General features: G+C 48.9%; 1 protein-coding gene across 1 annotated transcript in view; it reads right to left on the bottom strand.

Moving 5' to 3' along the window:
* The window catches only part of RAB44 (RAB44, member RAS oncogene family), a 30,811-nt gene that overhangs the window by 11,552 nt on the left and 2,881 nt on the right, over positions 1–16,378 (bottom strand). The window contains exons 2-10 of the mRNA XM_037885398.2: positions 12,370–12,589; positions 11,204–11,318; positions 9,844–10,015; positions 8,164–8,310; positions 7,417–7,507; positions 5,072–5,167; positions 3,788–3,975; positions 920–2,154; positions 47–128 (exon numbers count right to left, since the gene is read on the bottom strand). Coding sequence (XP_037741326.1) covers positions 47–128; positions 920–2,154; positions 3,788–3,975; positions 5,072–5,167; positions 7,417–7,507; positions 8,164–8,310; positions 9,844–10,015; positions 11,204–11,318; positions 12,370–12,564 — 2,321 coding nt within the window. The 5' untranslated portion in view covers positions 12,565–12,589. The remainder of the gene's footprint in view (positions 1–46; positions 129–919; positions 2,155–3,787; positions 3,976–5,071; positions 5,168–7,416; positions 7,508–8,163; positions 8,311–9,843; positions 10,016–11,203; positions 11,319–12,369; positions 12,590–16,378) is intronic.

The following is a 16,378-nucleotide window of genomic DNA, read 5'->3' on the forward strand; positions in this document are numbered from 1 at the left end:
TTTCCCTGTACGCATTCTTTTTTGTATATACAGCACTGTGCCTTACCTTTCTTGACCAGCCGTGTCCCATAGGCGTAGAGCAAAGCACTTGTTGTCCACAAAAAGGTTTTTGACCCGATAATCCATTCCTAGGGCACACAGGACATTTGTAATGCGGTAGAATTCAACCATGAGATATGGACATGGGGCAGGAGTGATAGGGAGACACTCTATGGCCAGACTAGATGATCAAAATAATCTCTTCTCAGTTTAAAATCCCAGAATAGTGGCTGGGTTTTAAAAAAGTCTGGTTAGTTTTATGATGACTAATAAGAGTAACAGTTGGGCATGTTCTGCTAACTGGTGCATCGACCAGGGAGAATTTCTGCTCCATTGCCCCCCTGTACACACAGTACAATGGGCCGGGTGCTGTATTTAATGTTTATCACCAATCCTGTAGTCCAGTCAACATAGCCAGCCCCTTGCTGCTGCAGCATCCTAGTGAATCATAGAATATCAGGGTTGGAATGGACCTTAGGAGGTCATCTAGTTCCACCCCCTGCTCAAAGCAGGACCAATCCCCAATTTTTGCCCCAGTTCCCTAAATGGCCCCCTCAAGGATTGAACTCACAACCCTGGGTTGAGCAGGCCAATGCTCAAACCCCTGAGCTATCCCTCCCCCCAATGGGAGCCCATGCACAGATCAGACTGTGGGATTGGGGCGTGAGACTGGTAACGTGCCCAAGCTCAAGGTATAGCTATACAAATCCATCTTAAATATGTGGAGGTGTGTCTCTCACCTTCCTCTCAAGCATCAATGATTGGCCACTCCTGGAGGCAAGAGGCCTGACTTAATCCATCATTGGTTTGATTTGGCAGGGCAAGTCCTATGTCCCTATGGGACTGTATTTATGCTTAATGGAAGCTGTGGGATTCTTACCTATAGTAGCAGTTAGGCTTGGGTTGAAGGAATCCTCATGTAACCGGTACAGAAACGATGTTTTGCCAACGTTTGAGTCCCCCACAAACAACACGTTATAAAGATGGTCTGGATCAGTGCAGGTCTCCGTGGTGCCTTTAGCAGTTCCACCTGGCTGCTCTGGTGTCACATTACCTTGATATCCTTGGCCTCCCAGTTTGGGGATTGCATCCTCGTTCGCCTTCACGCTGCTTGCTTGCGTCTCCTCTTGTTGAAAAATATCCATGTCTCCTCTTGTCTCTTCTGCCCGGGTCGCCTCCGGTTTCTCAGTGCTTTGGGGCTGCGTCTTGGCCTGGGGCGTATCCCCCAGCTGGCTGGCTCTGAGAAGGGCTCGTCCTTGTTCATTTTCTACACCTTCCTTGTGCAGGGTTCCCACATGAGGGAGATAAGTTGGTGGTGTCTCCTGTTTTGGTGGCTCTCTCTGCTCAAATGTCTTCTTCTCCGGCGCTTTCATTTCTGGAGGCTTTTCCTTCAGCAGTGCCTGCTCAAAAACAGCAGGTGGCCACACATCTGCAAGGACCACATCTCTCTTCATTGGTACCCACTTCTGTATTTCATCTGGCGCCGCCTGCTCTGTAATGCCAGGCTGTGATACACTTGGCAGGAGAACACCTCCCTCTGGTGGGTTCTGCTTGGGAATGGTGGCTTGCCTTGCCGGCTCTGAAACAGCAGGGGGCTGCAGCTCTGCATAAACAACCTCTTTCTTCGTTAGGTTTGGAGCCTCATTGTGCGTTGCTGGCTCAGAGGCCGGAGCCTGCTTCGCATCCTGTGCATGCGGTTCTGCTTGAGTTGGTCCCTGTTTAAGAGCCTCTCCTTGTGACGTAGCCTGATTGGTGGAAAGGACTGAAAGTGCCTCGGACAGGGCCTTAGATTCATTGTCATTTCTTGAGAGCACCTGATGCTCCGAATCTCTGACCTGCTTGATTCTTTGCTTCGAATCCCCACCTTGTCTGGCTGAGTGTAAAGAAGCATCCCCATGCAGTAGGTCATCTGTCCCTGGTACTTGTGGTTCAGACACATTGTCCAGAGCTGCTATTGCATCGTTCAGTTCGCTGAGCAAAGAGCTTTGGCCCGAATATTCCTGCTGGAAGAACGCCTCTCCCTTTTTCATGAACTCTGTGAAGGGGTCTTCTTCTGTGGAGATCACTCGTGTCCTGTGTCCCGAATCAGAAGCAAATGAAATACCGTACGGCGCCCTGCAAAATAATATACAATGGCACGTGCTATGTACAGGAGAGAGAAAATAAGACCATAATGGGACACGCAAACACACTATATTGCACCAAGCTCTACGGACTATCCCAGTGCTGTGAAATACAGCAGAGAGCAGGGATGCAGCGCTTGTATGGAACCCTTCTGCCAGGTGAAGCCAGCAGCAGCCAGGGCCGGGTTCAATATCTAGGGGTTCCTTTTCCATTGTAAATCTGCTGTTTTACCTTTGCATCAAGCCCTCATCATGTTTTACTGATAGGCTTCTTTATCAGTGGTTTGCGCCATTTACTCTTCTTTTAATCTCAGCCAGTGCACAAGGGACTAAACAATAATCCCTCAAGCCAGGTGCAATTGTTTTTATTGCTGCATTAGCATACATGATAAGTGAGTAAGATGCCTCTTACCCCCCAGCTTTACCCCCCACGCAGGGTGGGGGGTGAACTCTGCAGTTGCACCTCTGAACTCTGGGTCTGCACTGACCAGGGGCAGCAACTGTGAGTGGGGTGCATAGACGGGTCGGGCATGTGAAGGGGACTTTTGGGTTGCTGGACTTAAGAACCTGAGTGGAAAAGGACACTGCCCAATCTACTTGAGGTGGGTCTTTACTCATGGTTTATGTTTATGAACCCTCTTTGCAGTGTTTTCCCAAATTAATGCCAAGTTACTTCCCTCCTTTTATTAAAAGTTTCTTTTCTACACTCAGACGGTGGCGAGATTTACAATGTACCGCTCCTAGGCCTGAGCCTTTTCACACCCCTGCTGTTTCTGCACTCTGAGCCCTCTGCCACAGGGTGCTTCTGTCCACATTGGCGGCAGTTCTGATCCTGTGATGGGATGAGATCGGCTCACAGCACATGGCTGAGAAGACGGTGCAGAAAGGAAGAGGGATGTATTTGAAGAGTGGCTGTTGTTATGTAGAACGTATGATATGAATTCAAGCTGATGAGAGGGGACAGCCCTGGACGGTAAAGTGCTCTCTCCACGGGCAGGTAACAGCCTGGACAGCAGCTAGGCAACCGTCTTCCCCACACACTGGGTCCTGCCTCAGATGTGATCTGAAAGTCTGTTCAGACCTTAGCCTCTCTGCTGACCCTGTCCCAAAGGCAGCTAATTAGTTTTGTGATGATGACTATGGTAATACCTAGCTCTTATATAGCAGTTTTCACCCACAGATCTCAAAGAGTTTTACAGAGGAGGTCAGTATCATTATCCCCCTTTTACAGATGTGGAAACTGAGGCATGTGGAGGTGAAATGACTTGCCCAAGGCCACCTAGTAAACCAGTGGCAGAGCCAGGAATAGAACCCAGGTCTCCTGAGTCCCAGTCCAGGGCTTTATCCACTAGGAAACACTGCCTCCCTTGATGCTGTAGAGACCTGTCCCCTAGGGTATGGACTGAGACCCACAAACTTCTTTTCTTGTGAGCTCCCAAGCAGTGGTCAGGTGGAAATGACTCTCATTCAAGAGAGAAGGGGATTCAAGTTACTCCAGCACTGGGAGAACCTTCATAGGAGAGGATGAACCTCAGCTTAGCCACAGGATAAGTAAGCTACTTTTCTCTTGGCATGTGTCCCAGAGGGAACGATACCACCCATGAACGTGACTGAGGAGTACTTACCTCCCTTCCTCGCTGTGCGGCTGAGATACCCTGCCCCTCATAGCACCCAGATGCCCTTGGGTCTCCTGGAGCTGAATGTGGATTTGCTGCAGCTGGTTCTCCAGGTCCTGGTTGTTTTCTTTCAGCCTCTGGTTCTCGCTGGTGGCAGCGTGCTGCTTGGTGCTGAGGCTGTGGAATTGGGTCTCGAGCTTGGAGGAGAGAAGAGGAGGCCAATTCAGGCACCCACAAAGGAGCCAGCAGGAGAGTGTTAGATTTGCCAGCTGGATACGTGGAAACCTGTAAATAATGAACTGAGCAATCCCTGGGGCCAAACTCCCCGCTGGTGTAAACTGGCGCTGCTCAAGGCACCGGTCTCCATTGCGGAAAATGCGCCAACTCCTGTTTCAAACAGGGCTTGAAGGCTGGGTCCCAAACTAATGACACAATGGAGAAGCAGCTCCACATTCTACCTTCTCCCAGGAGCTAGTGCTCCGCTTGGTTAGGGTTGGTGAGGCTGATTGTTATGGCCTGGGTTTTATTCACTAGTGTGGAATGTCCTAGCCGCCCGGTATAGTACCCCAACTCAGCAGGAAGGTAACGGTGCAACGGATGGGAAAATGTCCCCGGTGATTTGCACTGCAGACCTTGGCAGTGTATTCTGCATAGGTTCTGTGAGTGGAATTTCTACGGGCATCCATAGACCACATGCAAGACGATGCAACAGAGCTCTGCACTGCAAGGCCCGGTGCATTCAGGTACCTTCTGCCCAGGCATGTCTGGTACATTTAGAAGCACAACTCTGTGTCTTTGCCCAGGCATGCCTGGGATATTCAGCATCACAGCAGGTGCCTTTTGCTTGGATGTGCTGAGCATACCCAGAAGCACGACACCATCTACCTGGTATGGTCTTCAGCGCAGCAAGTGCCTTGCATCTGGATATAGCTGGGACACTCGAGCAGCAAGCACAGGGTTAATATGTGTTCTTTTGGTATTCATATGCTTCTGTCAGAGACCAGCTCCAATAAGAGGGGCATGAGGAATAGGATTTGATCGGCTGAGTTAACAGGCCGGGGATCCGGTTGTGACACTTGTAGCCTGGGCCAATGAAGGCGGGCACAGGAGATGCTTTCGGTGGCGGGACTCAATAGGAGCACAATACTCAACGCTCAGCATGGTGCTGCTGGAGGGGCATCCCATGCAGTCCTTGCCCTCTCTGCTCTGTCTGCCACCCAAAACTGCAGTGATGTGTACATTCGCCCCTCTAGGAACTCAGCTGAGTCCTCTGCAGGCCACAGAGCATCTCACCTCACTTTGAACCACCAGCAAGCGCTGCACTTCCCCCTCCACGACGTCTAGTGCTCTCTGCACCTCCGTGGTGTGCAGGTGACTTCTGGCTTTACTCTGGAATCAGAGGAGATGTTAATGCCTGGCTCTTTAAATGACCCGCCCACTCAAGGACAATTCCCTGATGCTACCCGGAGTAACAAATCCTCTCCTCACTAGGAGCTGACTATGCTGAGCAATCCTGATGGCCTTGTGCATTTCAGCAGGGCTGCTGCACAGCTACAAGGGGGGAATTTCACCCTCTGTGTTCAGGGGCCACAGGCGTAGCTCAGAGGATCGGAGCCGCAATCTGAAGCTGAAAGTTAAATATTGTTTCTGTGATGCCGACCCACAAAGGGGCCTCGGCAGCGGGGATCAAACCTGGGATCTCTGGAGCTAAATGCATGCACTTCTGCTACATGAGCTAAAAGACACCTCTTTCTAAGCCAAGGCTATAGCAGGCTCATCAATCTCTAGTGGGTCCAGCCACCATGAGAGGGGGACAGAGTGCCATTCCGAGCAAGCAGGGGTTACACTTCCTTACACCCCATAGGCAGCTTGGTGGCAACACTCCTTCGTGGCAAACCTGGAGACCTGGACAGAGTGGGTCTAGTTGGCCATCTCTCCACATTGCGGCCGAGGGATTTTGAACAATACTTTTAACACCAAGAATGACTAACGTGTGCGTCTAGCAGGGAGAGGTCAGACCACACAGCAGAAACGGGCATGGTGCGTGCTTCAGAGCTGGCTGAGAGACTGGTGATGGTGGAGCTGGGTCCCTGAAACCAAATCGTCGCTGAGCAGGGAAGGGGACGGGTGCTCTTGTGATGATGTCACATGACGGAGGTGCAGGAGATCTGAAGTCTGAGCTTGGGCAAGCCACTTGATCTCCCTGGGCCTCAGTTCCCCTCCAATGAAAAGGACGTGATGTCACTTCCTTTCTCCCACTAGTCTATTGAGACTGAAAGCTCTACAGGACTGGAACTGCTTTATTACGTTTGTATAGCACCTACTACCGTGTACAGCACCTACCCAGATCTCACCTGGGGACACTAGGCGCCGTTGGGATACTACTAATAATCACTGGAAGCTTTGCCGGGTGCATGTGCCATCTTTGTTAAGGGCAAATAGGATCCATAGACATATTATGACTAGAAGAGGTGAAGGAATTCTCCTCCCAGAGGGAATCCATTCACTCTAGAAATCCCAAACTCACGTTCCACCTCCCAAACTCAAGGAGACTCAAGAACTCTCGTAAAAATTACACACAGGGTAGGGACACAGAGAAAGATTTTTTTTGAGTGCCAATAAACAGAGTCTTCCCTCTTTCTTTAGTTTTAACCGGAGATTGCCTGTGGGCTGCATCAGAGCAGTATATATAATCCCTAGCTCCACCCCCTAATTACTGTAACAACACCCATGGGAGGGCCTCCTTTTATAAATAGGCTGCCCTGCATTTTGAATTCAGATACAGTCTCCGGTCAGAGAGCGGGAGGAAACAGGTATGTTTGCAAAGAAAGGCAGCAGGGTAAAAACAAAGTACAGATGGAGAAGAAAAGGCAAATGTGGGGTTAGTTCAAACCTATCAGAGTGAAGTGGTTGGTGAGTCTCCGCAGAGTCATTTAATTGGGCCCCTATTCTGAATCTGTCCAGAACTGGCAGGTATATGCTGGGGGGGAAGTTTCCTGTTAAACAGGTTGGAGGGGGTTGCAGTGGGGGACATGGAGCAGCTCGCCTGCCCTGCCAAGACCTGGCAGGGGACGACTGCCCAGGAGGGAACCATGTAGTCCTGAGCCCAGTTACTCATGGTGGTGGGTGGATTTGATCCTGCTGAGCCTCTGGTTTGAGGTTTGATGTGTCTGTGAGCCCTAGCTCACCCTTGCGAATATTCAGGAAACGTGGGTGTGGCTATTTAACCACCGGGGAAGCCGATGACCCTCCCCTGCACCTGGCTGGCTCCTGTTTTTGGTCTTTCCTTTCTTAGGGAAGTTCTGGCTGTCCCCAACCCTCTGGTCAAACACCATGGAAAAGGCCAAATCCCAAAGCTGGCCACGTCCCAGCAGCGAATCCCCAGCTCGTCTGCAAAGTTCTTCCCAATCCACCTGCCAAACGTGAGGCCAGAGAGGCAGTGCTCTGCTGATGGAACTGAGCCCCAGACGGGGAACACTCATGCCAAGGGAACACTCAACAGTTTGAGTTGAGAGGCCTCCCCTCAGCAGGACCCCCGAAGAGGGAATACCTCTTGTCAGGAGGGAACTATCACTCCCCCCTCCATTGCCATGCATGGGAGCTGGACGTGACCAGGCCTGTCCGGGATGTGAACCCACCTCATGCTGAAGGCGCTGCTTCTCCCGGTTTATTTGCTGCTCCATTTCCTCGCACAGCTGCTGCACCTCCCGGTTGTGATCAGTGACCCGTCTGGCACAGGGGAATGAGCGGGCAGCTTTAATATGGGTCTGTTTACACCAGGTCTAGTATTTGAATGGGAAGGTAGCGCTGGTGAAAGGGGACCGATCGTTAGCCCTGAAGACCTCTCTTTCCTTACAGAACCAGTGCAACCTGGGCAGCTGCTGGGCAAGCTCCCTTGTCTCAACCCTGCTTCAACCCCAACCCGGCAGGGCCACTCTCAGAAGTAAGAGGACCTGATCTGTCTCCATTCAAGGGCCTGATCTGACACACATCTAACTCCATCGATTCCAATCGGGGCGGATCGGGCCCTCAATCCTTTGTCTCACTGCTGCAGCTGCCAATGAGAGGACCCGCTGCAGAGGTGGTTTTGAAATGTGGACATCTGTCCACTAAGGGCATTTCACATAGGCCAACAAATGGCCCTTGGCAACATCTGATCTGGGCTGGGCTGGATTGGAAGTGGTAACATGGAGGCCAAAGGCGCCATAGCTGGTTATGAACCCCCTGGAGCCACATCCATTCTCCCAGAGCTGCGAATGCTGAAAGCAACTCCTCCTTCCTTTTGGTTTCCCTTTCTCGCAGCCCCTTTCTCTGCTCATCTCCCCTTCTGTAAGGCTGTTTGTGGAAACGGATCCCCCCCATTCCAGCTCCACCATGCCACTTACTTGTTCAAGGTCAGCTCCAGTGTCACCTTTTCGCTCTGAGCTTCCTTGATCCGGTGCGTCATCTTGGCCAAAAACTCCTCCAAGTTCCCCAACAGATGAGGCTCGTCTTGACGGAGCTTCACCCAGAGCCTCCAAATCTCTGACTGGCTGAGGAGAGAGAGAAAGAAACGTTGATCTCCCCTCATTTGGAGGTCAGGCTAGATGATAGAATGGTCCATTCAGGCCTGAAGTTCTAGGATGTTTCATGCTTAATAGCATTCAGATCCCATCGGGTCTTGCAAGCTAAGCAAAGTCGGGGCCTGATTTGACCTGTTGGCGATAGCTGGGAGAATCTTTGCCTTGGGTCTAGTTGCTGGTTAGATGTGGGGAAAGTTCCCCTGACAATACCTGTAATCCCATAAGAGAGAGCTAAAGAACGGCACAGCTGCCATGCAGAGACTTGGGCTCCTACCTATAGCGCAGTTAGACTCAGACTGAGATTTGGGAGCCACAAGTGGATCTTTAATGGCTCCCCTCCGGCTCTTTGCAGCACATGATAGTAAAGCCCTGGGTGATTTAATTATTAACCAACCTAAGTAATTAACCAGCGAGGATGCTCTTACTGTGTTATTGACCGGTGGTAGAATGCTTTGTCAGTCATTTTGCTGTGAGAATAACATATAGCTATATAAAAAAAGTAAATGAAACAATGAAGTCACACGACTGTGGCTCTTTTGGGTCATATTCATCACTAATTTGTCTCCTGAACCACTGTATCACTGCCATAGTGGCAGGTGGACAGATGGGTTGTAAAGAGTGGAAAAGGTCTGTTAAAGGACTTTGCTGAAGGCTAGAGGAAAGGGTTTTAAAAGAATTTAGGGATTGTGGATAGGGAACATGGGCAAGGGTGAGAATTTGGCCTGGTCAAAAAGGGGATTTCTTCTCCACCAAAGTTTCCAACAAAAATTTTTGTTTGCTCATTCAAAATTTTTCCTGCCATTTTCCAGCTTTTTGGATGAAATTGTTCGTGCTGTTGAAAAGTTGGGCGATTGCCAGCAATCCAGAAATGTCTGTGTTGTTCAAAAAGGCAATTTTCATTGGACAAAATGTCTCAATGAAAAGTTTGTCCACAGCCATAGTGACAATCCATTGGCAGCATGGACCTAGAACGGAATTGGGGTACTTTGCAGAACCTGCTAAGGAGTGGGGGGTACATGCCCTTCCACGAGGATTCAATCACAACACATGTAGTACACTGGCCAACCGTATCTCTGTCCCCCTCTGGTGCTGAGCCATGTCAGAGATTTGAGTCTGCTACTGCCTCTGAGCTAATGGAATTGGTCCTTTAGCTCGAGCACTAGGAGGTCATGAAACTGGAGGTCCAAAGTTCAACCCCTGATGATGACCCTCCCCTGGGAAAGACAAGCGGTAAGATTGTGTTTATGCTCAAGGCCTAATTCTCAGTTCCTCTGTTCCTATCTTTGGAGCAGGGATGGAGAGGGCAGGTGAAGGTGGCCTTAAGCCAGTCCTGAACTCCCTAGATTCACACACATGGTAGCCTGTATGGGGAATTGAGCTTGGCCAGCGTATTACGTGTGGATTCCACCCTTCTCACAAGCTTTAACCATAATATCATCTAGCCCCATCCCAGCCCTGAACCCCCTGCTAGGTGCTAAATGAAGGTGTGGCTGGTGCACTTACTCTTCAAAGATATTGTCTGCTCCCAGTTGGTCCATGAACGCTCTGAAGCATTTTCTTTCCTCGCTGTCTGCTTCCTCCAGGGAGTAGTCCGTGCGGGATATGTACACCCTCCTGGAAGCTTTCTTCCTCCTCCTGTGCTGCCTTGTTGTGGTCTGCAAGCTCAGGAACTGCTCTGCCAATAGACGACCAAAACTACATCAATGGCCAGATGCAATACAACAGTGAAGCACTGAGGCCAACATCTGTCAATGTGGGTGCTCAAAGCTAGACACCTAAATCTACCTTTAGATGCCTATGTAAGGTGGTTTTCTGGGACTCTGAGCACATGCGGTTCCCTTTGGTTTCTGCGTGCACAGCACCTCTGAAAATCACGGGGGAGGGATAGCTCAGTAGTTTGAACATTGGCCTGCTAAACCCAGGGTTGTGAGTTCAATCCTTGAGGGGGCCATTTAGGGATCTGGGGCAAAAAAAAAATGGGGATTGGTCCTGCTTTGAGCAGGGGGTTGGACTAGATGACCTCTTGAGGTCCCTTCCAACCCTGATATTCTATGATTCAGCCCTCCTGATTCAGAAGCCCAGGGTGTCATTTCAGAATCTGGTGGAGAAGCAAACTGTCAGACTAGGACATCAGTCTCGCCTTCCCCATGTGAAAGAAGGGAGCAGCTGAGTGAACATTCGCCAGCCTCTCAGCACAGTCACGCTTGGATTGGATTGATGGATGGATGGATTTAGAATGGAGGAAAATGGTGCATTTTGGGAAGACATTCTGAACAGGGGCCTAGGGCAGCAGGCGGACAATGCAAGGGGGTTTGGGCCGGTGAGCCATGCTGGGCAGTTCAGATACTTGGGCAGCAGGTGGCCAACCCCCGAGGTTTGGGTAGGTGTGCCATGCTGGGCATTCGAGGCACATAGGCAATGCGCGGCAGTCCAGGCACCTGGAGCAGAAGGAGGACTATGTTGTGTACCTGGGGCAGCCTGTGGGCCATGTCAGGCACATGGGGTGGATAAGGGCTAAGTGAGGGGAAAAGCCTGTTGCTCTTATGAAAGAGACAGCAAGCCAGTCTGACGTGTTTGGCAAATATTCTCTGTGCACTAATAAAATCATTGCAGCAAAGCATTGCCCTGCTATGGTAAGTGAACCTAAAATCTTCACTAGCCTTTTAAGGCTTTGAAGCACAGGACAGAGCGCTGCGTCTTTGCACATGCTCTGAAATCACTGCCCTAGCGTCCATCCATGCCCCTTAAACTGGGAGTAGCACCAAGCCTTCTACCGTGATCGCTGTTGTTTGTACCGCTGTAGTATTAATTCTTTGATGAGTTCCCGTGTCCCATCAGTGAAAGGAAGTAAAGGAGCACCTACGGAGCCCTGTGGTGAATTCCTCCGTAGTTAAATATCCGTTCCTGTCGGTATCGAGACCATCAAAGACCAACTCCAGCTCCTCTGCGCTGCATGGGAAATCCTCTTTCTTCAGTTTCTAAGACCAGTGCAAATGTCTGATTAGATAGCGATGTGATTGACCTCGTGAAGGAGCTCAGGTGTAGGGACCTGTTTTCCCATCGTGGAGGCACTGTGCTTAAAGCAACAAGGTGTGATCGCGGCTTTAGAAATCTGGTCTGTTGTATTGCTTGGGCCTGATTCCACTTCCTCACTTGTTTTATACCATTAATTTCAAGAGAGGCAGCTTGATCCGGTGCAGAGGGCACTGGCCTGCGTCTCAGGGGGCCTGACGTGAATTCCTGGCACCACCACTGATATACAGAGTCATTTCACCTCGCTGTGCCTCTGTTCTCCCCTTCTCCACTGAGACTGGAAGCTCCTTGGGCTTCCAGTCTAGACAGACACTGTAAGTGTGACGTATCGCCACCAAAGCTGAACAATAAGGAGGGGTTACATTTTGCCCTTCCCTAGCACTGCCCATCCAAGGGTCTCCCATATTAGTTCGCTCTCCTAGTGACCTGTTTTAGACCAGTTTTACAGTGGGGGAAACTGAGGCATGAAGTGATGTGACTTGCCAAAACTGTGAGTCCATGGCAGTCCCCTGGTCTAACCACAAGCCAACACGGCCACCTTTGCTCAATGTTTTTTAGCTCAGACTTTACTTGGGTGATTTGCTGAACATGGCCTGACCCTGAGAGGTGTTAGTTGCCCTCAACTTGTACTGAGGGAAGCAGAACACCTTAGAGAACCAGACATTATATGGTGAATAGTTTCATATATCTGTACCTGCAACACAATAATAATGATTAATGATTACATAGCACGTGTCAACCTTAGATTCCAAAGTGCTTTATGGAGGCAGGAAAGTTGAATTCTCCCCGTTTCACAGATGGAGAAACTGAGGCACGGAGCAACGTGATTTTCCCACCACAGCTCAATGGCAGACCCAGAAACAGGACTGAGTCCCATTCCCACACGCTGTCCATCAGGGCAGTCCTGCTCTCAGTTATACCTCGTTGGCTTCTATCGGCTTTTCACTGATGCCCGAATTTGGCCCAGTGAGGTCATTGCATAAACCCGCAATTTACCTGCATGTCGGCGCGTGTGATAAAACCTTTCTGGTCCTTGTCACATTCCTGGAAGAAATCCTGAATCTTTTCCATTATTTCGGGTGGGAACGGCTCCTCCTCCAGGATTGGGGATGTCTTTGCATCACCAAACACGTCTCGCAGCTGCTTTCGTCGGCTTGAGCCCAGCTTCCTGGGCCTCCTCTGCTCCTCCATGGCTCTTTCAGTGTGTGGCTCAGCCCTTTGAAGAGAGAAATCAGAGGGCACCGTGCTCCCCTTCATCTTCTCGAGATCTCTTAGCAACAGGCTTTTAATTAGATTAGTTCAGAGGGTCATAGAACTCTTACACTGAGCGCGGGATCAAGCCTGTTTTGCTATTGATGGGAAGAAAAGGGGAATGGACTACATCTGAATGAGAATAGCCTAATGGGGACTGAATGGCTGAGGGTTGGCAGTGGGACAGTCTCTGATTGCCCAGTGCAGACCTGGTCCTGATCAGTAGGGAGTAGAAGCTGTCGTCGTGTGATTGTGGCCCCTGTGTGAGAGGCTAGGTCTAGACCCCTATGGCTTCTTCACTGCAACTGGCAAACCTAGGCCTAAGGGACTTATTCAGTCACACAGGACATTCAAGGCAGAACCGGGAATTGGACACAGATCTCCTGACTCCCAGGCTCAATGGTTTACTTCCAAGACCATCCTACCACTCTGCCAACACAGACAGGTTCATCTACACAGCAGGAAAGAACCCACGGCAGCAAGTCTCAGAGCCCAGGTCAACTGACTTGGACTTGTGGAGTTTGCACTGCGGGGCAAAATATAGCAGTGTAGATGTTCCCACTGGGGCTGGAGCTGGGCACTGAAACCCAGTGAAGGGAAAAGTCTCAGAGCTCAGGTTCAAGCCCAAGCCAGAATAACTACACTGCTGTTTTTAGACCGGTAGCGCAAGCCCGAGTCAGCTGACCTGGGCTCTGAAACTTGCTGCTGTGGTGTGGGTTTTGTTTTTTTTGCAGTGTAGATGTATCCAGAAGGTCCCTGATTTTGTCCCATTGCCCAAGGCCCTGCTTCGGCCTCTCTCTTTGAACACTGTGAATCTTAGGGCTTGTCTACACTTACTGGGGGATCGACGCATGGCGATCGATGAAGACCTGCTAAATCGACCGCCGATGACTCTCCCATCAACTCCTGTACTCCACCAGATCGAGAAGAGTAAGGGGAGTCGACAGGAGAATGTCTCCTGTCAACTTTGCGTAGTGTGGCCCCCGCGGTAAGTAGATCTAAGCTACGTCGACTGGAGTTACGCTATTCACTAACTCCAATTGCGTAGCTTAGATCAACTTTTCCCTGTAGTGTAGACAAGGCCTTAGTGGTGTACAAATGAACAGCTTAGGACGGGCCAGCTTTGCTGAGGTTCGTGAACTGTTAGGTGACCTTGGTCTGAATTCTGAGAGAAACTTGCTCTCGTGAGGGCTTCAGAATGAAATGAATGCAGCATTGACTCCATGGGAGTTCAAACCCCCCGACTCAGGCCACCAAAAATCAAGAAATTGGCTTAAAAAATTAGAATTTGAATATATAAATTTGATAATCTTGGGAGAGGTTTAAGGCGCACTCATGTCATGTTTCCAAGCTTGTCACAGCTGCCATCAGGGCTAAAAACTTACTTTAAAAAATGAAAGCTGAGAGTCCTACAAAAAGTGGAAACTCGGTTAAATTACAAAGGATGAATATAAACAAATAATACAAGTATGTAGGGACAAAATTAGAAAAGCCAAGGCACAAAATGAGATCAAACTAGCTAGGGACATAAAAGGAAACAAGAAAACATTCTACAAATACATTAGAAGCAAGAGGAAGACCAAGGACAGGGGAGGCTGTTACTCAATGAGGGGGGAAAGACAATAACAGAAAATGTGGAAATGACAGAGGTGCTTAATGACTTCTTTGTTTTGGTTTTCACCAAGAAGGTTGGTGGCGATTAGATGTCTAACATAGTGAATGCCAGTGAAAATGAGGTTGGATCAGAGTCTAAAATAGGGAAAGAACACGTCAAAAATTACTTAGACATGTTAGATGTCTTCAAATCACCAGACCTGTTGAAATGCATCCCAGAATACCCAAAGAGCTGACTGAGGAGATATCTGAGCCATTAGTGACTATCTTTGAAAAATCATGGAAGATGGGAGACATTCCAGAAGACTGGAAAAGGGCAAGTATAGTGCCCATCTGTAAAAAGGGAAATAAGGACAAACTGGGGAATTACAGACCAGTCAGCTTAACTTCTGTACCCGGGAAGATAATGGAGCAAATAATTAAGCAATCAATTTGCAAACACCTAGAAGATAATAAGATGATAAATAACAGTCAGCATGGATTTGTCAAGAACAAATTGTGTCAAACCAACCTGATAGCTTTCCTTGACAGGGTAACAAGCCTTGTGCATAGGGGGAGCGGTAGATGTGGTATATCTCGACTTTAGTAAAGCTTTTGATACTGTCTTGCATGACCTTCTCATAAACAAACTAGGGAAATACAACCTAGATGGAGCTACTATAAAGTGGGTGCATAACTGGTTGGAAAATCGTTCCCAGAGAGTAGTTATCAGTGGTTCACAGTCATGCTGGAAGGGCATATAAAGTGGGGTCCCGCAGGGATTGGTTCTGGGTCCGGTTCTGTTCATTATCTTTATCAATGATTTAGATAATGGCATAGAGAGTACACGTATAAAGTTTGCAGATAATACCAAGCTGGGAGGGGCTGCAAGTGCTTTGGAGGATAGAATTAAAATTCAAAATGATCTGGACAAACTGGAGAAATGGTCTGAAGTAAACAGGATGAAATTCAATACGGACAAATGCAAAGTACTCCACTTAGGAAGGAACAATCAGTTGCACACATACAAAATGGAAACTGACTGCCTAGGAAGGGGTACTGCGGAAAGGGATCTGGGGGCCATAGTGGATCACAAGCTAAATATGAGTCAATGATGTAACACTGTTGCAGAAAAAGCAAACATCATTCTGGGATGTATTAGCAGGAGTATTGTAAGCAAGACATGAGAAGTAATTCTTCCACTCTGCTCCATGCTGATTAGGCCTCAACTGGGATATTGTGTCCAGTTCTGGGCACCATATTTCAGGAAAGATGTGGACAAATTGGAGAAAGTCCAGAGATAAGCAACAAAAATGATGAAAGGTCTAGAAAACATGACCTATTGAAGATTGAAAAAATTGGGTGTGTTTAGTCTGGAGAAGAGAAGACTGAGAGGGGACATGATAACAGTTTTCAAGTACATAAAAGGTTGTTACAAGGAGGAGGGAGAAAAATTGTTCTTCTTAACCTCTGATGATAGGACAAGAAGCAATGGGCTTAAATTGCAGCCAGGGCGGTTTAGGTTGGACATTAGGAAAAACTTCCTAACTGTCAGAGTGGTTAAGCACTGGAATAAATTGCCTAGGGAGGTTGTGGAATCTCCATCATTGCGGATTTTTAAGAGCAGGTTGGACAAACACCTGTCAGGGATGGTCTAGATAATACTTAGTCCTGCCTTGAGTGCAGGGTCTGGACTAGATGACTTCTTGAGGTCCCTTCCAGTTCTATGATTCTATGATTCTCACATAATAATCACAGGAGTCCTGGAGCAGGGCAGTAAGAAAAACACCAAATATCACAAGAGTTGTGATAGATTCACAAGAGTAGGCAACACTGGGAGAGTCCACATGGTGGCTTCAGCTCCCCAACTGAGTCAAAAGCTGGCACTTTGGGCGGAGTTTTATCTTGAGTTTGTTAGGTTGATTAGAAACTGAAAGTCAAAATAAAACCAAGAGGCTGATCTCATGGTGTCGTCATTAACTATGCTCACTGTTACCGCCCCTGAATATGCGCTAGATAAGGCAGGAAAGTTACAATGGAAGGTTCGTGCCTAAAGAGCTGACAGTTTAGCTTTAGACTGACTTAAGGAGAGGGGATAGCAAAGATGAGGGTTACAGCAGTAAAAGCATGTGGATTCTGAGGGCCTGATTCTCAGTTGGTC

Source organism: Chelonia mydas, chromosome 21 (assembly GCF_015237465.2).
Source record: "Chelonia mydas isolate rCheMyd1 chromosome 21, rCheMyd1.pri.v2, whole genome shotgun sequence".
In the NCBI taxonomy this organism is placed as follows: domain Eukaryota; kingdom Metazoa; phylum Chordata; order Testudines; family Cheloniidae; genus Chelonia; species Chelonia mydas.